The sequence below is a fragment of the Orcinus orca genome, chromosome 1 (genome assembly GCF_937001465.1).
Source record: "Orcinus orca chromosome 1, mOrcOrc1.1, whole genome shotgun sequence".
Classification (NCBI taxonomy): Eukaryota; Metazoa; Chordata; class Mammalia; order Artiodactyla; family Delphinidae; genus Orcinus; species Orcinus orca.
In genome coordinates, this window is record NC_064559.1 from 191,852,481 (window position 1) to 191,878,747 (window position 26,267).

A 26,267-nucleotide genomic window follows, 5' to 3' on the forward strand; every position below is an offset into this window, starting at 1 on the left:
AAGGTTCCATTGTTACCCTGGGCTGGGCTCAGTTCAGGGGTGTGACGGTCCCTGACTGGAGTTAAACCCTCTGTCCCAGCCTAGGCTGGGACCTTTCCGAGTTCAGAGGTCAGCTAAGGTCTCTGGAACTGAGACCAGGAGTTCAAGAGGGGCAGGGTGACGATGACACTAGCCACTCTGCCTGTGTCACTTCTGGCTCGCTGTGCCTCTTTTTTAAATCCCCAGGACAGCACTGACCAGCTGACAAGGCTGGCAATGAGGGTGAGCCAGGTGTTCTGCAGGTCCATCACAGGCCCCAGCCCTGGACCCCAAAGCAGAGGTGGTACCAGACAGCCAACGGTATGGCAAGAAGAGGGAAATCTTTATTTTGGTTAAAAAAGGTACAGGACAGCAGACAAGCAGCACCCACCGCACGCCCATGGGCTCAGCAGACTTCCTAGGCCCGGCCTGGTTTCCTTTAGTTCCTCTGGAGAGCACGGGGTTGCCAGAGCCAGCTCAGTCCCTCAGTGCCTGGAGCAAAGGGTACAAGCATTCTCCTGGCGTCCTACCTGCTCGGGGTGGGGGGGGTGGGGGGGGTGGGGGTGGCGCCGTGGGAACAGCGTCAGACCAGCTGTGCTTGGGACAGTCACCGAACTTGTTCAGCAGCATCTGTCAGCACCCCAGACGGCTCCTTGAAGAAACCTGCTCGGCTCGACTAGAGCTGTGCCTGATTCTGGGGCTGGGCAGGCTCTAAGGCAAGATTCCTAGAGTCCTGACTCCTTACAGTTCCGGGGAAGGGGAAGGAGAGCGGAGGAGGGGAGGGCGAGTTTCAGCATAGTATTATGTCATCGTGCCGACAGCAGCTTTATGGCTTTCTACACTGGCCGCGTGGAGGGGGGCGGGGGCAGAGAGGCCAGCCCCTGCCTCCTATGGGGGGCCCTAGTGAGAACACGTGTGGGGCAGGCTTGGGGGCAGACCCTGTAGGCACAGACGGTGGCCCGGGTTAGGCAGGTGGAGGTGCCGGGTGCCTGGCTCCCCCCAGGCCGCTCCTGGAGAGGCAGAGAGCAGTGGTCTTCAGGAGGTCCTTAAGCCCCCGCACAAACTGGAGATCCAGGGCAGGAGAGCAAAGAGGGAGAAGAGAGAGGGTTAGCGAGACGGGAGGAGAGAGGAGGCCCACAGGGGTGCCACAGCACCTGCCTCTTCCCCACAGAAGGGCCAAGGCTCGGGCAGCAGGCAACAAAGCAGGAGAGAAAAAGGGCAGGTGAGAGAAAGCTCAGCAGGGACAGAAAGCCAGGACACAGTGTTAGTGATCAAGGGCCCTGCACACCAGGACACCACCCGAAGGGGCCCCAGCACCTCGGAGCAGGTGCGCATCCTCTCCCCGACCTCGCTCTTCACCTCCTGCTCCAGCTGGGGAGCTGCTCTGTGCGAAGCCACTTCCTCAGTCCAGAGTGGGGCTGGGCTTCTAGACCTGCCCCAACACCCCGGCCCTTCTGCTTAGGGGGGAGTCCTGGGGGCCCCACCACGGCCAGCACACACACCACACCACACACCAGACAGATGAACGGGCTCCGTGGGGATGGCGAGGCATGCGATGAGGAGGAAACAGTGTGTGAGGGGAGCAGGCGGTGCTGGCTGACAGGGAGATACAGTCTTACCAGCCAACCCTCTGCAAAGAGGCCTGTTAGCTCCCCTCAGGCTGTGCAGGAGATGGCAAAATCCTGACAGGTGTCCTGGGGGAGATACCAGAGGTGGGCCAGCGTTAGGAGCTGTCTGGCCGGGCCCTGCTGCCCAGGCGGGGGCGGGGGCCAGGGAGGCTCTGGCTCTCAAACTGGAATCCACTGCCTTATAAACATTTTCTTAGCTGAGCAGTCCCTGGGGGTCAGCATGGAAAGACAGCAAGGAGGAAGAACTCAGGGGTCTCCAAGCCCCCAAGGCAGGGGAAGGTAGAGGCGACAAAGAAGAGACAGGATGGCCTTTTCTTACACGCCTGCGGGGGCCTAGCTGCAGCCCCCTCTGCTCAGCCTCCAGCAGACAGACTCCAGCCAGGGGAGGAGAATGTTAGCTAGGTCACTGGGCTGCCTGCCTTCTTTCTGTCTCCCCAGGAAAGACCAAGTTTGGCTGGAAGAACAGAGAGCTGCCAGTTGGGGCCTCAGCAAAGAAAGAGCAAACAAAAACCAAACCAAAGCAAATCAATTCTTAAAAACAAAAATTTTATTACAAGCAGGAACAAAGAATACTGGCTTAAATAAAAGGCAGGTAGGAGTCCCCTCCTCTAGCCAGCTTCCTCCCCACCCCCACTGCCACGGCAGCATGGCCCAGGGTCCTGAGGCTGGGGCGAAGCTGCTTCTCCCAGAGGGAACCCCTTGCAGCTGCCACCTCTCAGCTGCCTGTGACCCACTAGCCTCTGCAGCAAGGAAGGACAAGATGCGACGACTTCCTATGTCACTTTCCAAGGGCTTCAGCCCACTTAAAGGGCCAAGGAAGGAGACAGAGGGACAATTTCCTATCTATTTTGACAAGAAACTAAAACTCCCAGGAGAGGAGGGACATCCTCTAAGTTTCTGACCCAGATTTAGGCCAACCTTCACTCGTCTCTCGGCCCACCCTGTTCCTTCCTTTTCTCTGGAGGGAGGCCTCCAGTTGGCCGACTCCCCATACTCTAGCCCCTGGCACTGGGTCCCATACTCAGACCTTGGAGGAAGGAGTGTGGCATGCAGGCTGGCAGCCACTCCCCACAGCCATTACCCCATCCACCTGACCAGGCCCCAGCCTGTCTGGGCAGGTCCCAGCTGGAAGCCTGACCTGGGGGCTGGGCGCTGAGTCCCAGCCACTGTTTGTCTGAAGTCCTTGGAGGAGGGGAAGATAGGAAGATGAGGCTGAACTGCCGCAGGAGCCCAGGGGTCTCCTGTGACCAATGCACACACTCCCTGTGCCCATGGTTCAGGCTGCTCCCGCTGTTGCCACCACCAGCTGACACCCAAGGGGGACAGTGGCGAGTGAGGCAGCCCAGGGGGTGTGGGGAAGTGGGAGCCAACCACATTCATACACGGGCACGCGAGCGCACACACACATACACACACACACTCACTCACTCACGGCCAGAAGGTCTCTTGTAATAAACTTATTAAAACCAAGTTGCCTTCTGATAACCCTTAACCTGGCACTACACAGATAGCAATGTGGCTGACTTCATTTTTCTTCTTCCATTTAAAAAAGGCTATGTAGAAAAGAGGTCTATAAAATTGTGCAAAATACCCAGCATTAATAATAAACCCATTTCAAGTATTGCCAGCACGAGTATAAGCTGCCCATCCCCAGACCTGACTTGGGAGGAAGGTGAGGGGCCAGGCTGGGCCCCTGGAGAACCGTCCGTGGGCAGAGAGAGGGCCAGGCCCCCGCTTCCTAGTGTGCTGCCCAGGAATCATGCAGGAGCTGAGGTCTCGGGTGCCTGGCTCCGGTTTGGCTTCCTCTGACACAGGCTACCCCTGCCATCCCCAGCTCTGCCCTCTCTACCTGGAGCCCCAGCTCTAGTCTACTGGCCAACTCCATACAAAAACAAAAATGGAAGAAAGAACAATGGCTATCACAAAAAGAATGAAGGAGACCACAGACCAAAGCAGACCACAGAAGCATCCTCTCCGACAGCCTGCTGTCCAGAGCCGATTGCTCCTCCGTCCTGCTTCACCCCTTGGACCCCGGCCCAGCAGGGCCCAGCAGCTCTCCCACCTCGGAGGCATCACACTCAGTCCGCACCCTCACTCGCACGGGGCACGGCTCAGAGGCACGGCAGAGGCTTGGCGTGGTCCCCTGGGCGGCCTCAGGCGCCCTGGCCTCTCTCTCCTGTCACTCCTGCCACTGATCAGCTGGGGGAATTTGGCACCCAAGACCATGGGAACCTGGTTTAGGGAGCAGAGGGTACAGCCATGGCACAGTGTGGGGAAAGCCACGCAGGGTGGGAAATAAATATGAAAAGACTTAAAAAGTCTTTGGCGGCTCTGCTTCCCTTCGGGTGAAATGGGGAGGGTCCTGGCAGGTGTGGAGGGCGGCAGGTGAGTGCGGAGGGGCATACAGGCCAGCAGGTGGCAAGTACTGAGCCCGGCTCAGGGGTGGCCTCCTACCATGCTGGCATCAGGCTTGGCTCTGCAGGCTGGCTCGTCACTTCTGATGGGCGAGGGCAACACGGTGTCAGACTGCACAAATCCCCTCCGGTCAATCAGGCTTTCAAAATACAAGGTGGGGGGACACATGAGGCCCTGCCTGACACCAGAGCTCCAGGCCGGGGGCTGGATGGCAGGGTCCTTCTCCCAGCCGAGGAAAGACCCAGCCCTAGAAAGGCTGAGGAAAGGGGAGCTGCTCTCCAGTTGGCGGCTCAAGACCCTTCCCTTCTGGAAGGGCCCTCTCTGTACTCTGGACACTTGGCTTTTGGCCACAGATTTTATCCACTATTAATTCAAACTGTCCAGCGTTCTGTCGGGCTCCCAGGCTGCAGGTAAGGGGAAGAGCAAGGATGAAAGGGCATTGGGAGATGGTGCAATTCCTACTGTCCTTTCCCGGGGGCAGGATCGGAGAGAAGCATATTGGATATTGAGCAGGAGAAGGTGGGGATGGTGTTGGGAAGTCTTACCAGCCTCCCTCCCCCGCCCCCACAGTGCCCAATTTAACTCCGGAGCTGGACATCTAGCGCCCCCTGGTGTCAAGACAGAGGGGGCGCTTCCCAGCAGGGCTGAGCCACCAGGGCTCTCCTCTGCCGGGAGGAAGACGGAGGCCCCACCCAGTCCAGCCTTCAGCACCAGAAAGGCAGCCTCACTCTAGCATGGACAATACATTAATTGTGGTTATCCCTGGGGAGTAGGATTACATGTGATATACAACACTCTTGTTAGTATTTTGTACTTCATTTTTTTCTACAATGATCGCACGGGATTACAAGTTAAAACTCTCTACAGAATTCCTTTATGTGACAAGTGTCCTGAGTGCACCCAGCAGGGGATGGTGGACAGAGGGCATCTGTGGTGTGGGGAGAGGTCTGCTGATTCCAGAACCTCTTTCAGAGGAATAGACTCACAGGGCCACCCCCCACTGGCCTGGCCAGGCCAGGCCCTATGACCTTTCCCCTGTGCCCCCTGGCTTACCTGGGAGGTAGGGGGCCGCAGAGCACAGCACAGCAGTTAGTGATAACACTTTTATGGCTGTAGGGATTGACAGAGGCCTCACCGCTCCTCTTGTTGGACCACGAGCCTTTGATCTGCAAGCAGGAAGGAGCTCTGGGTCAGGTACCTCCCTTCATTTCACCTGTTCTAGAGGCTGGGGAAGATCAGCAAATTCTGAAACCAATTCTGGCTAGTCTATTGCAGGGAACATGCCCTTAACCCAGGCCATTCAGTGAGGATGTGGGGGACTGCTGGATGTTGGGGGGCACCCAGAAGAGGAGGCGCTAACCAAGACAGAAGACAGAGCAGAGCCAAAGAGAAGCCTCCAAAGGAGACTTTGTGGGTGCATCCTTCCTTCTCTGTCCAGCCACCCAAGAGGGAGGACAGTGCAAGGGCACAGGGCTCAGGCTGACCTGGCCGTGAACTCTGGCTCTGCCACAGACTTGCTGCATGACCCTGGACAGATCACCACTTCTGAGTCTCAGTCCTCATTTGAAAAATAGGGAACTCTCTGGTAACACTGTTAGATGAAATCTTGCCCATCTCTAGCTCTGTGAAGCCGGCTATCAAAGGCCTTAAGGAGATTAGCAGTAAAGGATACTGGCTTGAGTTTAACCTAGAGTTTTCCAAACTTATTTGGCCATGACATCCCTTTTTGCTTAACCCCTAGTATGATCCTGCAGAAACAGCCCCCAGGAAATCACCTTGGGAGAAGCTGGCTGACATCATTTCTGCTCTGTACCAATCACCCAGCATGTGATACCCTATTGGGCATGTTAAGTTTCGTTTCCCCGAAAGACAGGCTGAGGTCAAGAAATGTATTTTCTGTTGGTCAATGGGCCTCTGAGCAGTATCAGATGGTGGCCCTGGAACAGATGCTCTCATTTGCTTTTTTGTTGTTTGGAAGGATGGTGGGGCAGGGGGGTGGGCGGTCAGGTCTGGCCCAGGGCTGGGCACACAGTGGGTGCTCAAACAATGCTTGTTGGTAGAGATCTACAAGGCAGCAGGTCAGGAGGTAGATGGAGCTTCACATTTCTGTCCTGGCCGGCCCCCTCAACAAGGATGCCTCAGAGAGCCCCAGGACATCCTGAGAACAGGCACATCGCTGCTGTCTACAAGGGCAGTGCGGTGGGCACGGCGAGCTTGTGAGTGCAACCCTGGCTCTGTCCCTTTCCAGCTGGGCGACTGGGGCAAGTCACTCAGCCATCATATGAAGAAAAAGCATCCTCGTTCCTTCTGCTTCAGAGCTGGCAAAAGGACCCAAAGAGATGACAGAAACTGAAAGAACTCTGGAAATGGTAATGAGCTGGCCAAATGGAATGACGGTTATGGTGTGAGCGTTGCTCCAGCGGGGCTGGGGAGAAAGCAACCTCGGGACCCCGGGAGCCAGCACCGAGGGGGCCTCGGAAGCCTGCACAGGGTCTCCCGGGGCCCAGCCCTGAACACTGGAAGGAGACGTCAGGTCACCTCACGTCTCCACCCGCATTTCCCTGGCAGTCTGAAAGGCAGGGCTGCACTGCGGCTGCTCCAGGCTCCCTTAGCCCTGCCTCCATCCTGGGATTGGGCCCAGGGATGAGGTGTTGCTCCAGCCTTACTCACGTCTTCATTAGTTGTCAGGTTGGAGGCGACGAGGTAAGTGTGAAACCCTGAGAGGCCCAGGATGGACCAGATGGAGAAGAAGCAGATCACCAACTCCAGCACGGTGAGCAGCGCAGTCAAGGAGGCACACGGACGCTGGGGCCGGGAGCCTCCCTGTGCCTGGGAGCTGGCCTCGCCAGCCTCTCTCACCCATCCTTCCGTGGAGCCACTTCCCCAGAAAGGATCTAACTTTGTAAGCTTTCCGTGATCTCAGATCACCTCCTGGGCCCCAAGCAGGGTTTGGGAGCACCCCAAGGGCAGGACGAGCCCAGGGTGATGGATGGTAGAGGGAACTGAGGATTCCAAACACCAGAACTGCGGACACGGCATGGTCCAGGGAGCTTGGTGTCCTAAGGAAGGACAGGGACTGTGGCCCTGAGAGCTCTCGGCCATCCCAGCTCCACAACAGCCCATTCAGAATCAGCTCCAGCCTGGGGCTGAACAGAAGCAGCTAGTAGACTGTATTCTAGAGCGTGAACATCAGCTCTAGTCCGTTCCCCTGTTTACAGGATGAGGTGCGGGGACCCGCCCCAGTGAAGGGGCCTCGGGTCCCACCAGGGCTCCCCCTTGCCAACAAAGGATATCTCGCTGGTGTCTCCTTCAGAGTGGAGAGGAAGTTGCTTCCCTGAGAGCCTGGGGAGGAAGAGACAGGAGAGGGCACGGCTCAAGGGAGAGTGACCACAGTCCCTTGACCTGGCCAAGCTTGCTGGCCCGGGCCGCCCGCTTGCCCCTGCCCGCACTCCCACCATCATCCCCAACTCACGCAGCGTCAGGTGGGTGACCACGCAGGCGAAGATGAAGGCCGTCAGGAATGAGAGGGAAAGAATGAACGCATAGAAGAAGCGGTAGTTCCGTTTCCCCACACAGTTGCCCACCCAGGGGCAGTGATGGTCAAACCGTTCTGGAAGGGCCAGGGAGATGGGTTAGGGCCACCCTGGCCTACAACCAGCAGGGGTGTTAGAGGCCCCTCGCATCTCCACCCCTTCGCTCTCTCCGCACGTGACTCTCGGTTCCTCAACACTCCCGGCCTCTGGTCCTTCACCTGCCAGTTCCCGTAATTCTTCCTTCTTGTCTCAGCTGCAAGGCCACTTCCTTGAGAAAGTCTCCCCCAACCCCAGACAAGGTGAGGCCCCTGTTATCTGCCTTGTTGCTACGGCATTTATCCTTTGCTGCACTTTGCCCACGTGTGTTTATATATTTATTTACAATTGGTGGGCTGGCCTGTAACCCCTATTCGATTGTGAGCCCCATGAGAGGGCCTGAGCTGCATCCCAGGGTCTGGCAGTGTCTGGCACAAAGAAGAGCCACAAAAAGTACCTGTCACCTGGCCTCCGATCCCAGCCCCATGCCAACAACCAATGACCCCTGTCCCTTGCTCTAGAATAGAGGACCAATGAGGGGCTGGGCCGCGACGTAACTTGTGGAGAACCGGCATCGGAGGCCTAGTCAGAGGGCTGAGCTCACACCAGTACTATGTCCCTGGGGGTGGGGTCACACCCAGACCAGTGAGGAAAGTCCCCTGTGGGAATGTGGGTCACAAGCCTGTCGCAGGCCTCACACCCAGGCCAGGGCCCTTCACGGTGTGGGGGGGGGTGGGACAGATTCTCAGGGATGAATGACGCCCACTGAGTCACCCACTTCACTTCCTGCTGTCTGGGTGTTCCCCACTGTTCTCTCGCTCAGGGAGTACTGAGCTAGCGTGATGAGCTCTCCGCCCTGGGGACCGGGCACAGTCAACGTGGCTCAGCTCGCCTGGGTCCTCTGCATAGCCTTTCCCTTACAACACCCTCCCAGGGGCGCACCCTGGGTCCCCATCAGAGCTGCCAGACCTCTGGAGAGCAGGGAAAGGGGACAAAACAGCCTCTGGCTCCCCAGCAACCACTGCAGTTGTGGGTCAGGAGCTTAGCTTCCAAGCCTGGCTATGTCCTCTCCACCCCACCAGCTTAAACTCCTCTGTTCCCAGATTCTTGTCCCTCTAAATTCTGGGAATCAGGTCAAAGTCTTTCGGTATAGCTGGCCCTGGGCCACATATCTAGAATGTCATTGCTCTAGTCTCTGGCTCCTTGGAACCTGGACCTACTGAGGACCAGGCCAAGGCCTGGAAGAAGGGTTCAGGGCATCTCTGTGTCTGCCCCACACTTCAGAGCTGGGGGAAGGAATCCACTAATCCTTCGCTGAAGCCAAGGTACCACTGGTCACATTCAGAGCCCCCGCTCCATAGCCCCTCCTCAGTCACAGCAAATCTGGGTGAACCAGACTTCTTGCCCAGCCCTGGATACTTCAGATACCCCCCGGCCCCCACGAGCGACTCCCCTGTCTGCAAGGCTCCATCCCTCTCAGGGCTCCCACTTACCCACACAGTTGTCGCAGACACTGCAGTGTGAGGTCCGGGGCGGCCGAAACATCTTGCAGGTGAAGCAGTACTTCAGCTTCACCACCTGCCCATTGATCATCACCTCCCGGGTCCGAGGGGGTGGCCGGTACGTGGAACTGCCTGTGTTGTCTGAGACGGGGACAAGAGACAGATGGGGGATGGCCAAGCCCAGAGCCGGGAGCCGCAGCACGGGGGGAAGCCAGTGCTGCCTGGCCGGGACAAGAGAAGCTTTAGGGAAGCTGTTTCTGGGGAACAAACATTAGGGCAAAATCCCTAAGTGGGGGACAAATCTCAAGAGCTGCTGCCACCTACCGAAACTTGCTATGCGCCAAGCGCCGCGCTGAAGCTTCACACACCTGCTCGCGTGCCACTCTAAGGAGGGCTACCAGAAAGGGAGACCAGGGGAGCCTTCGTGAGGTTTATCTGCATCTAAACAAGCCTGGATCTAAGTTCTGGTTTCCAGGAGGTTCAGGAGACAGAGGGACAGAGGACACAGTGAGAGTAAAGCTATGAAGAAACAATCAGATCCAGAATGGGGGACATCTACGAGACCACTGGCCTGCTCTCTAACAGAAGTCAATGTCAATACTGTACATCAACTATAGTTCAATTAAAAAAAAATTTTTTTAAGTCGATGTCACTTACAAAAGGAGAAGGGAGATGGTTCTAAATTAAAAGAGATTTAAGAGATATAAACCAATACAATGCTTGGTCCTAGACTGGATCCTGTTTCCAAAAACAAAACACAGCAACAAAAGAGATTTGGAGGGTGATGGGGGACAAATGACTATAGATTAGAAATTTGGGAACTATTAATTTTCCTAGATGTGATAATGGAATTGTCATTATGAGGAGGCTATCCTTAAATCTTGGAGATACATATTGAAGTATTGATGGGTTAGGTGTCTATGATGTATATAATTTATTATGAAATGGCTTAATAAGAATTATGTGTGTGGGTGTGTGGGTGTGTGTATCACACAAATAACTAATCTAGACAGTGAATGTATAGGAATTTGTTGTATTAATTCTTCCAACTTTTCTGAATGTTAGAAATTTTTCATAATAAAAATTTTAAGAGAAAAAAGAAATACAGAGCTATATGATATTCATGGATTGGCAGAGACTCAATATTAAAAAAGGATTTATTCTCCCTAAATTAATCTGTAGATTCAACAGAATCCCAGTCAGGATATTTTTGGTGTGTGGAAATTGACAAACTCATTCTAAAATTCACATGGCAATCAAAGGGCCAAGAATAGCCAAGGCACTCTTGAAGAACAAAGCTAAAGGTCTTATACCACAGGACATCAACACTTATGATAAAGCCTTAGCACGTAAGACATCCTGGTTTGGGTACAAGGGTAGAAACGCTGACCAATGGAACAGAACAGAGACTCCAGATAGGAACATGTACATGTTCGTGTGGTTCACGACAAAGGTAACATTGCAGTGCCAAGAGGGAGGATGGGGGCTTCCCTGGTGGTGCAGTGGTTGAGAATCCGCCTGCCAATGCAGGGGACACGGGTTCGAGCCCTGGTCCAGGAAGATCCCACATGCCGCGGAGCAACTAAGCCCGTGCGCCACAACTACTGAGCCTGCGCTCTAGAGCCCGCGAGCCACAACTACTGAAGCCCACGTGCCACAACTACTGAAGCCCGCGTGTCTAGAGCCCACGCTCCGCCAACAAGAGAAGACACCGCAATGAGAAGCCCACGCACCGCAATGAAGAGTAGCCCCCACTCGCCACAACTAGAGAAAAGCCCGCGCGCAGCAACAAAGACCCAGAGCAGCCATAAATAAATAAATAAATAAATAAATAAATTTACTTTAAAAAAAAAGGAAGGAAGATGGTCTCCTCCCAGTAAACAGTGTGGGGTCCACTGGATACACAAATGGGGGGAAAAAAACATATCTGTGCCCCTGCCTCCCACTAAATACAAATTCAATTCCAGATGGACTGCAGCTCGCAATACGAACGTTCTGGATTAAAAAAAAAGAAAAAGAAAAATAGAGCAACCTCATGACTCTGGAGTAGACAAAGATTTCTTCAACAAGACACAAAGGGACTACTCATAAAAGAGCAGTATGATAAACAGCATTTTATCAAAATTAAGAACTTCTGTTCATCTAAAGAGATCATCAAGAGAATGAAAAGATGACCTTCAGAGTTGTATTTGCAGTACATTTATCTGACAAAGGACAAAGGATGCGTATCCAGAATATGTAAAGAATTCCTATGAGTCAGTAAGAAAAAGTCAGACAACTGAATTCGAACGTGGACAAAAGATTCAAAGAGGCATTTCATAAAAGAAGGTGGTCAAATGGCTAACAGACACATGAAAAAGTGCTCATACTTGTTAAGTCATCGGGGAAATGGAAATTAAAACCACAATATATTACCAGCACATATGCACCAGAATGGCTAAAATTGAAAAAAAGAAACAAAAAACCACACACACACACACACACATCTCTCAAGTGTTGGCAGAAATGTAAAGCAGCTAGAAATCTCATATGACCACTCTGGACAACTGTTTTGCACTAACTACCAAAGCTCAGCACACGCAACCCAGCAATCCCACTCGTAGGTGTTTTCCCAGCAGAAATGCGCATGAACTGACGTGCACCAAAGACAAGTACAAGACTGTTCCAAAAACAATTCTCAAAATAGCCAAAATCTGGAACTACCCAAACACCCATCAATAGTAGAATGGATTAAAAAAAAAAGAAATTGCAGTATATTCATACAATGGCATTCTATACAGCAATGAGAATGAATGATCCTTAATTACACACGGCAATATGAATGAATCTCACAAACGTTGTGTAAAGTGAAAAATACCCATAGACGTAAGAGCACAAAATGTTCACAAACAGATAAAAGTAATCTATGGTGTTAAAAGTCAGGATCGTGGTTATCCTTGGGGGCGGGGGCTGACAGAGGCCGGAAAGGGGCACAAGGGGGGCTCCTGGGACACCACTGTTTCTTGATCTGGGTGCTAATTACGTGTGTGTTCCAACCGTGAACCCTCAACAAACAGAACACTTACGAGTTGTACACTTTTAGCAAGCCTGTTATACTTCAGTAAAAATCTGAGAAAAAGGAAAAAGAAAGTAACTTGTCCGACGTCACAAGGTGGGTAGGCCGGCAGAGCAGGAAGCTGAACTTAGATCTGCCATATGCAAAACCCACAGTTCTACCCACAGAGCCTCTTGGTCCCCCAGGCCACGGAAGACCAGCGTTCCCCAGAACAGTGGCTTCTCCGCAGACAGAATCCCGAGAGTCACACAGGGCTGCCTGGGATCCCCAGCCCTCGGCTATGTTCCCAGACATCATTTCCACTGGATTGAGTCCCAGATAACATCTCCAGTTTGGCCACTTGCCCCCGACGATTACTTACTGAGTGCCTAGCGTGTGCCAGGCACTATTCTAGGCGCTTGGCATGCATCAGTGAAGCGGATTCTGTCTCACGTCCTATCAGCTCCCAGAGACTTTTGCTAGGCTGTTTCACCACCACTTCGACGGCAGCACGTTTAAAATGGAACTAAGCATCTAAGCATCTCTTCCTTAGCAATGGCAGCACGGTCAAGGCAGGGGGTTTGAGGCCAATGGACAGACTCTGAAACCTGGTTTTGCCACTGACTGTGTGCGAGGTTGCAGTCCAATGAACTTTTCTGAGCCTCAGTTTTCTCATCTGTAAAATGTGTGTAGCAGGTAGAATGGGACACGAGTCCTAGCTCTACCTTTTACCAGCTGGGTTTCTCTTGATGATGCCATTTGCTAGATGTGTGACAAGGCAAATCATTTAACCTCTCTGTGCCTGTTTCCTCGATCACCGAAGTGGGGATAAGAAGAGTACTCACCTCATAAAGATGCTGCGAGGGTTAAATGAGTTAATACGTGTGAAGTGGCACAAAGCAAATGCTTAGGAAGTATGCACTGTTACTGCCAGCTCACAGAACTACTGAGAGGAAGAAGGGAAAGGGAACAGGTCACTGCGTGCCACTGTATGCTGGCATGTGGCGTAGAGTCTCCTCTTCAGTCCTGATAACACCCCAGGAGGTAAAGTGATCGTCATCATCTCCAGGTTACAGTTAAGGAGCCTTTTCAGTGAGGCTAGTGACTTGTTCAAGGCCACACAGTGGCAGAATCAGGACGTGAACCCAAGCTCCCAAGGCTTGGGCTTGAGGTCTTCTTGTAAATTTTGAAGTGTCATGAGTGTTATTTTTCCCTGTCTAGTTCCTTATTTCTGCGGATGGCACAACCCAAGGGCCGAAAGGAACCTCAAAGAGCATATAACACAGCCCCTGGCACACAGCAGATAGCTGACAAATGTCCCTTCACTGACTGCCTCTGTTCTAACTCCTTCAGTTTACAAATGAGAAAAGAGGGCCAGAGAGGTCAGGGGATTTGTCCGAGGTCACGCAGCCAGTAAGTGGCAGAGGCAGGGGAACCCAGTTTGAAGGCTCCTCGCAGACCCTTCCTTCTCCCTCATCCATGCCTGGCCAGTTGCTAGGTCTGGTAAGATTTTTCCTTCATCACCTGTCACTCTCTCCACTCCCAACACCCTAACACAGGCCAGGCCCGTATCACCAAACAGCTTCCCCAGAAGACTACCTGCTCCCAGACCCTCTGCCTTTCCACCCGCCTTGTACACACTGTCACATTCCTCTAAATAACCCCTCGTGAGTCACTTCCCAGCTCAGAAACCCTTCACTGGCCTCCCCTAAAAAACAGGATAAAGGCAAACTTCTTGTCCTGATGTTAGGACCCTCCACAGTTGGGCTCAACCTCCATTCCCAGCTTTTCTCCCACTACTCTGCCCCAGCTTCCTGCCCCTGTTCCTGAGCCCAGCCTCCCTTCTCTCTGCACACCAGGACTCACCGGGCCTTGTCAGCAGCCTCCCTGACCACAGGAGCCTCGGGGCTGTCGGACCTCACACACAGCACAGAACACACTCTCTGCTCCATGCCGAGCTGGGACAGGACTGCTGTGTGTGTACACTGTCTCTCCAACTAGACCCTACACTGCTTGAGGGCAAGGACAGTGGGATAAACAGGCAGTCCTGGGCCTATCAACTACGAGGCAGCAGGCAAAGAGGAGAGATACAGGCAGGCCTGGAGTTCGAATCCTGACTCTTGAGACTTCCCTGGTGGCGCTGTTAAGAATCCGCCTGCCAATGAAGGGGACATGGGTTTGAGCCCTGGTCCAGGAAGATCCCACACGCCGCGGAGCAACTAAGCCGTTGCGCCACAACTACTGAGGCTGCACTCTAGAGCCTGTGAGCTACAACTACTGAGCCCACAAGCCACAACTACTGAAGTCCGCGTGCCTACAGCCTGTGCTCCGCAACAACAGAAGCCACCGCAATGAGAAGCCTGTGCACCGCAACGAAGAGTAGCCCCTGCTCGCTGCAACTAGAGAAAGCCCACACGCAGCAAGGAAGACCCAACGCAGCCAAAAATAAATAAATGATTTTTTTAAAAAGTGGAACTTAATTGAACAAGAAAAAAAGAAAAGAAATAGTACACATAAGGGAACTGACACTTGGTGAGTACTTACTAGTAGATGTTTTCATGAGGGGCAGCAAGGCACAGGCTCTGGAGTCTGAAACACTGGGTTCGAATCCTGGTTTTGCTACCCACTTGCTAATTCAGGAAGTCTCTTCACCTCTCTGAGCCTCAGTTTCCTCATCCATAAAATGGAGACAAGACCATCTCACTCTCACAGAGCTGTGGTGAGGGCTGAGTGAGAGGCTGCAAGGCACAGTGCTGGGTTCACAGGAGCCTTAGTCCTGACAAACGGCTCAGGCTGTGACACCCCAGTGTGCAGAACTCCCCAGCTCTTCCCAAAGCTGTTGATGCTACCCCAAACCCAACCCCTAATCCTGCCCCTCGGGCCCTAGGTCCCAGTGCCTGCCCCTGCCCACTGTGGTCTCCCGGCTTGGATACAGGCTTTGGAGCCAGACAGACACTTGGGTGCGAATCTTGGCCCAGTCACTTACTAGCTGTGTGATGTGTGTCAAGTCGGATAACTTCTCTGTGCCCTCATCTGCTAAGCAAATAAAATGGGACATAATCAAATCTACCTCCTAGTGCTGTTAGGAGGGTCAGGCAAGAATTCATCAAGTGGGTTTAGCAAAGTGCCTAGTATCCGGCAAGAGCTTAATAAATATTAGCCATTATTATTATTGTTGTCTCTACGAAACACTATATTCCAACAACTGATCTGTAGAAGAGACTTGAGAACACAACTCATCTGTGAGCAAAGGACAGCCACAGACCCTCTTCCGGACTAAGAGAAAAGTTACTGGAACCCTCACTGGATTCCCAGAGGCCCTCCCAGGGCAGAGGGGTGCCCATGCCTCTCCCCCAAGGCAGGGAGAGAACTCCTACCGGTATGTTCTGGCCCCTGGCAGCCAGGCCTCCTCCTCTCTAGAACCCTGAGAAAGAGGAAGTGAGGCTCTGCACACCCAGCTTCCTCGGGCTGCCAGGAGCTGGAGGTAAAGAAGAGGAAAAAGGGCCCAGTGCAAGGGTGCCAGCCAGACTCAGCAACGTCACCAACTGCAGGGCCCCGGATGAGATGGGTCAAAGCAGGCTGTGCAGCGATGCTGCTTCAGGGCTGAGCCCCGCACGGGGTAGGGGAAGACAAGCAGGTGTCCCACTGCTTTTTCTCAGGCCAGACAGTGCTGACCAATAACTGCCCTGGACTCGGCCTCAGAACCCTCCTCAACCCGCTCCTCCCAGCAGCCATTACCAGTGGTAGCTTGTTAGTGCCCAGAGCAAGACCACTTGCCATTCCTGACCACAAGTCTCAAGCCTCTTAAGTTTCAGTAGAGAAAAACCATTTTCAAAGTGCACTGACATTCCCCATCTCACTCGGACAAAAAACGCCCTGGGCTGGGCAACGACGGGACATGTGCCCGCGTTTTACAGACTTCACTCCAACAGTACAAGGTGGGGTTGAAATTAGAACCCTTGTCCTCCAGGGCATTCATTTGTCCATTCTTTCAGACACTAGCATCTGTGACGTCAAGATATTGTACAAGGCCCGGGGTGGCGGGTGAGGGAAGTAGTGGGTAAGTACACAGAAATGAGTCGAGTGCGGTTGCTTGGTTACTCAGTTCAGAAAATACTCCTTGAAGAAACGAATGAAGGAGTGGTAATAAGAGATGCTCTCCCTGCCCTCCAGAGCTCTTTCTGGTTCAGGCTCTTCCCCAAGAAGTAAAAAGCACCTCCAGGTGGGAAACTAGAGCCCCCAGGGACGTGGTAAGGAGGGGAGGCTCCTTCTCGCTGAATGGCTGGGAGAAGGAAATGAATCTCCCACGCCTTCCTCTTGACCAGGGGACCTGCTTTGGGTATCTTCACCCCAACTCCAGCCCCGAAGAGGCGCAGCCAGGCCCCGAATGGCTGGGACTGTGACTGAAACCCAGGGCTGGCGGGGAGGCCCCTGCGGCTGGCCATGAGCTAGCGAGGAGGCGTTAGTGAGGGGAGGCCGGGGACCTCTACCTGCCCTTCTGTTGTTCCCACCTGTGGAGGAATCAGCTGCAGGGCTGCAGTTGCCCAGCTTCCAGGCTTGAGGTCAGCCTCAGTGGCCAGGCTGTGAATACCGGGTCACTGTGACCCCCACCAGACCATTTCTGTTCATTCGGGAGGTTTATGGAGCCCCTGCCGCACACAGGCTTCCTGGCAGGCCTGGGGGTACAGGAAGAGCTCGGCCTGGGGGCAGAGTGAGCAGGAGAGGTGGATAGTTACAGAGTCAGCACAGGAGGCACGGTGAGTCAAGTGTGGTGACTCTGGGGCCAGTGTGATCTCATTGAGAAACTCGGCCTGGCCACTTGTTAGCTTGTGATTTTGAGGAAGTTGCTCCACCTCTCTGAGCCTCAGTTTCTTCACTGGGTAATAACAGCGTCAACCCTGTAAGATGATGACGCCAATGAGAGATGTAAAGGTGTAACCCACAGCTGGTCAATGAATGGTGTTACCGGTGTCTGTACTCAACCCACCTTGAGAAGACAGAGTGGAATATGTCGGGAGCGGGCAAGAGGCAGCATTCAAGAAAGCAACGAGATGAAGCAGCGCTGCAGCTGGGTGGGAGAGACTGAGACCTTGGGCTCATGGGGGCCGGGGCGGGGCATGGTAGCAGAGGGGGCCCCGTGGGTCAAGGCATCCGCATGCAGTGTGGCTGGGGCACCGGGGAGTGGAGTGAGATGATGAGGGAAGGGTGGGCACCAGGGAGTGGAGTGAGACGACGAGGGAAAGGTGGGCACCGGGGAGTGGAGTGAGACGACGAGGGAAAGGTGGGCCGGAGCCTCCTTCATCCTGCAGGTGAGTGCGCCTCCAAGGATGAGCTTTCAGGAGGGTGGGAAATGGGTTGTTTCCTGGCCATGACACTAAGCAGCACTGAATCACATGATGAGAAAGTCACTCCCTTTTCAATTCTCTTTCGAGTCTCGACTCCATCCAGGGGAAAGTGTCAACTTTTAACACCGAATACCTGTGACCCTTACAGGCCTCAAGGTGACTGCTTTCCACAGGCGATGTAACCACCAAGAATTCTGTAACATTGTCATGCTTTTGTTCTTATGATTATCTTCTATTTAGAGCAAGTGGCTTCTGCTAACAGGGCTGATACAAATTTTCCTTGTAAAAATCGTTTAAAAGCAAGCCATGTAAAGGAAAATACTAAAGAAAGGAGGGTACAAGGGGAGACGCAGAAGCGCAAAAATCACCGAGGCTGTACTCCAATGGCCGATCCTCAGGAAACGCTGCTGAGGGTAGTAGGGTGTCACCCAAATTCTGAGCCAGGGAGGGCCAGGTCACATCTGGACCTTGGAGAGACAACTATGACCGAAGGGAGAGAGGACAGGGCCTGGTCAGCAGAGTCCCGAGCCAATCCAGGCAGAAAATGAGGTGTGTCTGCCCGGGGCAGTGGGCTTCAGAAGGAGCAGAGGGGAGACATTCTGGGGGCAGACAGGACGCAGTTTGTGACCTGCTGTGTGGTGACGGAGGGAGAGGCGGCTTCTGTGTCTGTCGTGTGAGCTGTAACCGTGGCTAGGTGAGTGTCTGTCACTCAAGATTCAGGTGTTCCTATGACTTCCCATCAGACCAGGAGCTTCTTGGGGGCAATGTTGCCGCCTCCTCCTACCTCTTTTCCAACTGCCCAGAGCCCACGGGGGAGTCTAGCTGCACGGCTCACCAGCTGACAAGTCAGGAGCTCAGGCCAGGGTAGCCAACCAGCCCTTCTGCCTGCAACTCTGGGGTTCCCCAAGATATGAGGCTTTCAGTGCTAAAACAGGGACAGTTCTGGGCAAACTGTGAAGCGCTGGCCACCCCAGCTGGGACGGTCCTCGCACGGTGGGAGCCCTAGAACCAGATCCCATGGGGCTGGAGCTGCTGGCCTGTGGGGCCAAAATGAGAAGGTCACACTGTCTGCACGGGCCCGGGCCCCAGTAACCAGCACACGTTTATATGGACAGCACCACCCACCTCAGAGCCGGCCCCCGACCTTCTCGAAAACACTCGGTGACTTTACTCCTTTTTAAGAAGGTATGCTTCACCCTGATTAGAAGCCTCCAGTTCAAGTTTAGATTCAAAGACCCCAAAGATGCCATTTTCCAGGCTTGGGAACTGTTCTCAAAGGGACGTTTCTGACCCTGACACTCAGGGGCCCTCAAGACTGACTCTACGCACCCTCCAGATTCTCTGAAGCACTCCTGCGTCCAGCCAACATGGGCTGCTCAGCGCCCACGCCTGCCCCCCTCCTTCCCACTCTGTCCTCCCCTCTTCCTGTTCCATTTGCATGGGGGGCTCCCTTCACACACCTTCCTGTGCTTGAACTCCACCCAAACTTTATGGTTTGGCTCCGGGCACCTCTCCAGGAAGCCTCCACATGACCTCCAGGCAGAAGACACCCTGGTTTCTTCAATCCTCTTCCCAAGCCTCCTCTAACCTGTGGCGGCCAGTCAGGCCTTCCACCTTGGACTGGGCTAAGCTGGAAACCACCAGAGGGAGGGTTCACATCAGATTCATATCCCCTCCCCTCCAACCTCCCTGCCTCCTCTCCCTGCAGTCAGGAGTCGGCATACAGAATTAACACATAAACGAGGAAACCTATAAAGCCTGGTTAGGAGAAATTCCAACTGTCTCTCCACCAGTCACCAGGGGACAGCAAGGAGCGCCTCTGTAGAGGCCGGTCCATTCAGCCAACATCGCTGAGCCCTCCACGTGGCGGACAAGGTGAACAAGACACTTACCACCCAGGAAAGTCCGCTGGGTTTGCCTGACAATTCTGTAATGACCACCATGCAGCCCAGGGTCATGGTGGAAGGACAAGGTGCTCTGGGAAGGTGTCACGAAGGTGTAGCCCACCTGGGGTCACAGAGGCTTCCCAGTCAATTGAACTGAGACCTCAGAAAAAAGAGCGTGTGGCCACGGAAGACTGGGATGTCTCCCTGCCGCCATCTCAGAAGAGAACGCATACAGCTTGGGGGTCGAGGCTCTGTCTCTGCGCCCCCGATCCCGGCCATGGGATCCCCTCCCTCAGTTTCTGCACCAGCACAGCCGGGCTGTTGCGAGGATCTGTGGGGATAATGGCCGGGGAGCACCCAGCACAGTCAAGCTCTCCCCAAACACAGGGGATTACTGTTGTCAGTATGACCCAAACAGCTCACAGGAGGCCAGAGGACTCCAGGCAGCCAGACCTCTGAGCCTGGGCTGAGCTGGACAATAATCCTGCCTCACGATTAGCCCCGACCTGGAGAGAGGAGAAACAGGGCTGCCCCGAGCCTCCCCTGCTGCCAGCGGCCGGCCGCTGGGTCAGACCGCAGGAAACTGAAGCAGCAGAGACCAGGAGGCTGGGTGGCGAGTGGCCCAGGGGTGTGAGGGGGAAGGAAGCTGGATGCAGGCAGAGGAAGACGACAACCGAGGGCGTGGCTGAAGACAGGCCAGGGCAGAGGAGAGAGACAAAGAACAGACAAGCGTGGGAGAACATCCTCTCCTCTCCCGCCCGCCCTCCTGAGCTGCTCCAGACCATCGGTGGAATGACTTCCAGGACGGATGCAGCAGGGCTCTGCCACTCACAGGCTGCCAGGGCTCTTCAGAGGCAGCTGGGTATTTATTTAAGTCTGTTTGAAAGCCACCCTGTTAGGGGAAGGAGCCAACCACAGACCGGAAACCCCTGAGGTGTGCGAATCCCCACGTCACTTCTCAGCAGGAAGGAGCTGAGGTGGAGCAAGCTGAGATTAAGGCCGTGGCCGTGGCGCCCAGCCACCCAGGACACCCACTCAGCACTCAGGGAGGCACCAAGGGCCACCTGGGTGCTGGGAACACAGGTCCCTCCTGGCCACGCTGCCCTTCCTGCCGCTTCTCAAACACATCAGTCCGGTCGCCACTCCCGGCTTTTGCTTTTACTACGTCCAGAACGCACATTACTGGCTCATCTCAAGTGCCACCTTCTCCAAAGGGCTCCCCCTGACCGACTCATCTGGACCAGCCCACTCCCCACACCACCGTGCTCTCCCCCAGACACCCACGCAGCTCAACTCCTCATCTCTGCAGGTCTTTGTGTCTTTGCTCGGATGTCACCTCCTTCACAAGGCCTTCCCCACCCCCCTGTTTTCCCCCTATTTAAAATTGTACACCCTCCCCCAGCTCTCACCCTCCTTCCCCCAGCTTCCCTCTTCTCTGTGTCACAGACTAGATATTTAATTGTTAACTGTCTTTCCCCTCCCACCGGAATGTCAGCTCCAAGAAGACAGGGATTATCGTCAGATTTGTTCACTGCTGTATCTAGAAAAGTGCCTGGCACATAGTAGGGGCTCAATAAATGTTTGATGAGTGAATGAATAAGTGTGTTTAAGAGCAGGGACTCTGGTCAGAGTGCCCGGGGTCTCATCCGCGCTCTTCCACTGACTGTGTGACCTTCGACCATTTACTTAACCTCTCTGAGACTCAATTTAATTAATCAGTAAAAGGAGAATAACAACAGTACCTGTCTCACAGGATTACTGGGGGATTAAATATGATCATGCATATAAAGAGGCGAACACAGTGCCTGGGCTCCAGTGAGCACCCAGTACCGTGTGGCTCTCAACACCGGCCCTCACGTGGTAGTGTTTCTCGCTTATTTGCTCATGTGCTTATCCTCTGCTTCCTCCACTCTAGCATCGGCTCCAGCTTGCCCTGCTCACCACGGTACCCCCAGTGCCTAGCACAGTGTGGGAAGAGAAAATCAGGCCTCCTCTCAAATCAAGAAATGCGGAGCTGGGAGACACAGCCACAGCTGGAGTAGGAGCCTCACCGATCTGTTTCTCCAGGGCCGCTGCCTCACAGACGGTGGCCCGGGGCAGGATTCCGGGGTCGGTGAAACTTGTCTGTAGCAGGCAGCTCATGACGAAGAAAAACAGGATGGCAGCAATGATGGGGATGGCGAGGGTCAGCTGGCGGGCCAAGAAGGGACAGCTAGAAAAAGAGAGGGAGAGAGAGATAAGCAGACACTCCAAGGGCTGCCTGGGGCTCAGGGCTACGGCACCAGGCAGGCGCTGTCATCCCATCAAACACCACCACGGTCCTGAACAGAGGCAGATGTATGGTCCCTGGATGAGTGCAGCCCCGCACCCGTCCGTGCCTAGAGCAGACATCACTAATTGATCCTTGTACTTTCTCCCTGAGCCCCTGGCAGATGTGATCAACAGATCCCAGCACTCAACCCCTGCACTTGGCTGCAGCCTCAGATTCCTTCTAAACACAGAGCTTCAGGCAGCCACTACCAATGAACTGGATTGTCACTTGAGATGAATAATCCAGGACAGTGTGCACTCATTTATTCGGTCTCTCCACAAATATTTACTGAGGTCTTCTCTGTGTTAAAGGCAATGACTTCAACAAGCAGCAGGGATAACGGCAGTGAATAAGACAAGAGGCCCCCTGCTCCCTCAATGAGGCTTATGGCCCAGTGAGGAAAACAGACATGTAAACAGAGAACTGCCACGCAGGGCTTGGCATGTTATAATGGGGAAGGGGAAAGTAGTAGAACAGTTAGGAAAGACTGGATGAAGGAGAGACTTCCTAAGCTAGAACCTGAATGAGTAGGGTCAGCCAGGTAAAGGGTGTAGGGGGAAGAGCATGGTCCAGCCACTGCCACTGTCACCCAAGGGCTGGCATCCGGAGTCAGTTCTATCAGGCCCCCTGACCCTAGTGGGCTCCAACAGCCTGTGCACGGGTCTGATGTTGAGGCCCGCCCATACTATTAACCACCATCCTATGTGGCCTTCCCTCCCAGAGCCAGAGTGGCACCTGATGGGGTGAGGAACTGCTATTTGGGGATGACTGACCGCTGGGAGGCCTGAATCAGCCAACGTCCCAGGAGCTGGCACAGTCACAGGAGCAAACCCGTGGGCATCTACATGCTGTTTCTGGAGCCTCCATTGTTGGAGGCTCTGGCCTCCAGAGAGGCCCTTCCCTTGAGGAGCAGAGACTGCCAAAACCAAGGGCTCCAAGTGGGCCACGTTCTGCTCCAAACATCTCAGTGGTCCCCAGGTCTGAGCCTCAAACTGTGCTGCACCCTCTGTGTCACCCACATGACAACTCAACCAGTTCATGTACAACCAGACTTCTTGGGAGATGGAGAAGATTTGCAGAGCCCTCAGGAACACCAAGTCCTGGCCCCTGGCTTTACAGACGGGACTCCAAAGCCCACAGCCAGATCCCAGGTCACCCAGCCAGGCGATGGCAGGATTGGGGTCTCCAAGCCCCCAGCAAATGCTCTGTCCATTTCATTCAACAAATAAACGTATTTGCTATATTGTATTGCAATGTATTTACTGTATTGAGTGCCTACTACATACCAGGCCCTGTTCTAGGCACTGTGAATACAACAGTGAGAATAAATACCTGTTCTCATGGAGAGAGACAGGCAAGAAGCTAACCAGAAGCATAAGTGTAGTATGTCAGATAGTGGCGAGTGTTTTGGAGAATAAGTCAGGGCAGAGGGGACAGGAGGGAGGGGGCCAGTTTCCTATATTACAGGCATGGTCAGGGAAGGACAGGAGAAAGTGAGGGAGTGGGCCAGGAAGCTATCTAAAGGAAGGATATTCCAAACCATGCAAAGGCCCTGAGGTCGGAGTATGCAAGGAGGCCGATGTGCCTGGGAGGGAATGCACAGGGGGCAGTGGGAGGAGATGGGGACAGAGAGGAAGTCACCACGAGGGCTCTGGCTCTTACCCAGAGAGGCAGGGAATATTCAGATCTGAGCAGCACTCTGGCTGCTGTGTGGGGATGGGAAGCAGGGCAGAAGCTGGGAGGCCTGTGCAAGAAAGCACCAAATCACACATTAGAGAAAATCATTCACAGCAAGAAAGGCCCTAGAGCCACGTTTACCTCTCCCCAGAGCCTTGGGAGAGAGTGAGCACCTCTCGCCCTCCAGGCCCTCGCCAACAGCGTTCCCATACGCCAGGTCCCTCCTGAGGTTCCACCCCAGTCCAGGCCCAGGCGAGCTCTCAGCCCAAACCCAAACCCTCCTGCCAACACCACCAGCCCAAGTGAGGAGAAGCAGCAACAAAGACGAGATGATTCACAAGCTCTTCCTGGAACCCAGAAGTCCTCGCTTCCTCCCTCTCTGGGGACAAATCTGTCACCAGTGAAGATATCCCCTCAGCCCAGAGGTTCTGAATTGACCAAATCCCACACTGCAGGGTCACAGGGGCCGGCCCTGCCAAGCACCACTTCCTCCTGCCTCAGCTGCATCCCTGGCTGGGAGGATCTGGTGGAGCCTGAGGGATGCTGGAAAAGGAACTTCCAAAACACCCACGTGGGCCGGCCCAGCGGGGTGAATCTGAAACTTAGCCCAAGGGCCATGCTGGAGGCTGGAGGCTCCCCAGAGTTTCTGCTTGTTAATTATTCTGGAACTTTTTATCCACCCTGAGTCAGAAAGGAAAGGGTGAAAGGGAGAAGCTAATTGGTAGGAAGCCCTCACCTTGCTTCAAGGGGAAACCCAAGGTTGCAGATACATGATCTGGCAGCTGGAAGGGGTACCTGGGGGCCAGTGTCTTGGTGGAAGCCTTATCGAGGCCCTTGGGAAGGACTTTTTGGTGATGACAAGTAACAGCAGCAGCCAGCTTTCAATGCTTATCACCAGCTAAAAGCTTATGTGCATGGATTCCTGCCACCCTCGTGACAACTTGGGGAGGGGGTACTATTATACACCGCATTTTATAGATGAGGAAACTGGGGTTCTGAGTAGTGAAGTGGCTGCCCCGAAGTCACACACTTGGTGCGTGGTGGAGCTGAGACGTGAACCAGCTCTGCTGGCTGCAGAGATGGAGTTCTGAACCACCTGTAAAATTGAGTAAGACCACAAAGGATGGGTAGAACCAGGAGGGAAAGGTGGGGCTCATGCAGCATGGGTAGGGGTGCGTTTGTGTGTATGTGTGAGTGTGTGTGAAAGGAATCAGGAAGCAGGTGGCTCAAGCTAGAGATCAATGGTAGAGTGGAAACCTTCTGATACAAATATGTGACCCTGGTAAAGTGACAGGCATCCCTTCCTCCATCCATGAAATGGTGACCGCTGTGTGGGCCAATCCTGAGTCACTGGGGATACGAAGAGGTCAAAAAGCCATGGGGGCAAATATGACCTGTCACACGAAAATCCTCTCGACTCTTGAAAAATAACAAGGCACTGCAACTGTCCCTGCCGTGGAACAGGCCAGAAGGTACTCTGGAGTGTTGGGAAGGGAAAGAAAGCCAGGAGGTCAGGAGGTGGGGGGCAGGGGCCTGGGACATGTCTGGGGGGACCAGAGGAGGAGGAGGGAAGGACAGGAAGCTCTGGAGAAACTAAGGAAGGTGCTGGAGAGAAAAGGGGAGGTCTGAGAGGCCCAAAGATATTTGAAGGCCTAGGGTAAGAAAGACTGAAGGGAAAGCAAGGGGGGAGGGTCTGAGAGTAGAGAGATGACTAGGGGACCCTAGAGGGGCCCTGGAGGGAACAGGGAAGATGGCCGGGAAATCTGAGGTGGTATATAGCCAAAGGACAAGGAAGAAATTCAGAAGTTGTCTGGAAAGGATATAAAGAAAAGATGCCTCAAGGAGTCAGAAAGAAGCTGGGAACAAGAGATGGTCCAGGGGATAGGTGAGGAGAGGGGAATCTATCTAAGGAGCTGGGGAGGCCTGGGGCAGATTCTGAGAGGGCAGAGAGGATAGGGGTCTTGGAGGGACATGGGAGGGCAGTGATCCTGGCAGAGGTTGGCAAAGGCAGGGTGCCAGGGAAGGATGGGGGTGCTAGGGAGGGGCCAGAGGGGATGGGATGGCTGGCAGGGATGGAGGGGACCCGCTTAGATGGTGATCCCAATTGTCACGGAAGGATGGCGAGTCTGGGAGGGGACCAGAAAGGACAGGTGGGAGATAAGCAAGGAGACTGGAGAGGCCTGAGGGCAGATTCTGAAAGGCGCCAAGGAGAAGCTGGGAAGGGAGGGTGCCTGGCAGGTGCTGGGAAAGGTGGAGGGCCCAGGAGGTGGGAGAGGACGGGGTGCCCAGCAGGGGACCAGAGGGGCTGGAGTGTCCATCAAGGGCTGGGGAAGGTGGGGTGAGCGGCAGGCGGCAAAGGGGATCGGAGGGTATGGGGCGCCTCAGGGGGCGGGGACGCCGCCGAACTCACTCGAAGACGAAGAAGAGGACGGTGGTGGTGAGGATGAGCAGCAGCGTGAGGGCGAAGACGCCGCCGTGGCCGGATAGCATAAGGCGGCCGCCGCAGTAGAAGCGGTTGCGGCCCGGGAACACCTCCCACTTGCGCCGCGGGCGGCGGCCGATGCTCTCGCTGCCGCTGCCGCTGCTGCTCCAGCGCGGCGCGGCGGCGGGCGGCGGGGGCCCGGGGCCCGGGCCGGGGGGCGCGGCGGGGCCGGGGCGGCGCGCCTCGGGGGAGGCGGGCGGCGGGGCGGCCCCGGGGCTGATCTGCTGGTATTCGCAGTCCTTCATGCGGTCGGCCGCAGACCTCGGCTCTGCACCCCGCGGGCCGGCCGGGCCGCACCAGGACCGAGGTGGAGCGGAGAAGCTGCTAGCGGTGGCTGCGGTGGCGGCGGCGGCGGCGGCGGCGGCGGCGGCGGCGGCGGCGGCGGCGGCGGCGGGGGCGG

General features: G+C 54.7%; 1 protein-coding gene across 1 annotated transcript; it reads right to left on the minus strand.

The window, feature by feature from the left end:
- Positions 1-2,171: 2,171 nt before the first annotated feature.
- On the minus strand, positions 2,172-26,248 carry ZDHHC18 (zinc finger DHHC-type palmitoyltransferase 18). The gene is made up of 8 exons (XM_004266631.4): positions 25,796-26,248; positions 21,449-21,609; positions 9,124-9,273; positions 7,534-7,671; positions 7,355-7,403; positions 6,732-6,834; positions 5,115-5,227; positions 2,172-4,200 (listed from the first exon to the last, which is right to left on the minus strand). The coding sequence occupies exons 1-8, from the start codon at positions 26,110-26,112 to the stop codon at positions 4,083-4,085; spliced, it is 1,149 nt and encodes a 382-aa protein (XP_004266679.4). The 5' UTR covers positions 26,113-26,248; the 3' UTR covers positions 2,172-4,082.
- Between the last annotated feature and the right edge of the window lie 19 nt (positions 26,249-26,267).

Excerpts from the sequence above, each read along its gene's own strand:
- ZDHHC18 (XM_004266631.4), bottom strand. The coding sequence starts at position 26,112 with ATGAAGGACTGCGAATACCAGCAGATCAGCCCCGGGGCCGCCCCGCCG. Across the intron at positions 6,835-7,354 it reads CTGAAGGAGACACCAGCGAG|CGTGCTGGAGTTGGTGATCT; the intron begins ATATCCTTTGTT and ends TGCGCTGCTCAC. Across the intron at positions 4,201-5,114 it reads TGCGGCCCCCTACCTCCCAG|CCTGATTGACCGGAGGGGAT; the intron begins GTAAGCCAGGGG and ends GTATTTTGAAAG.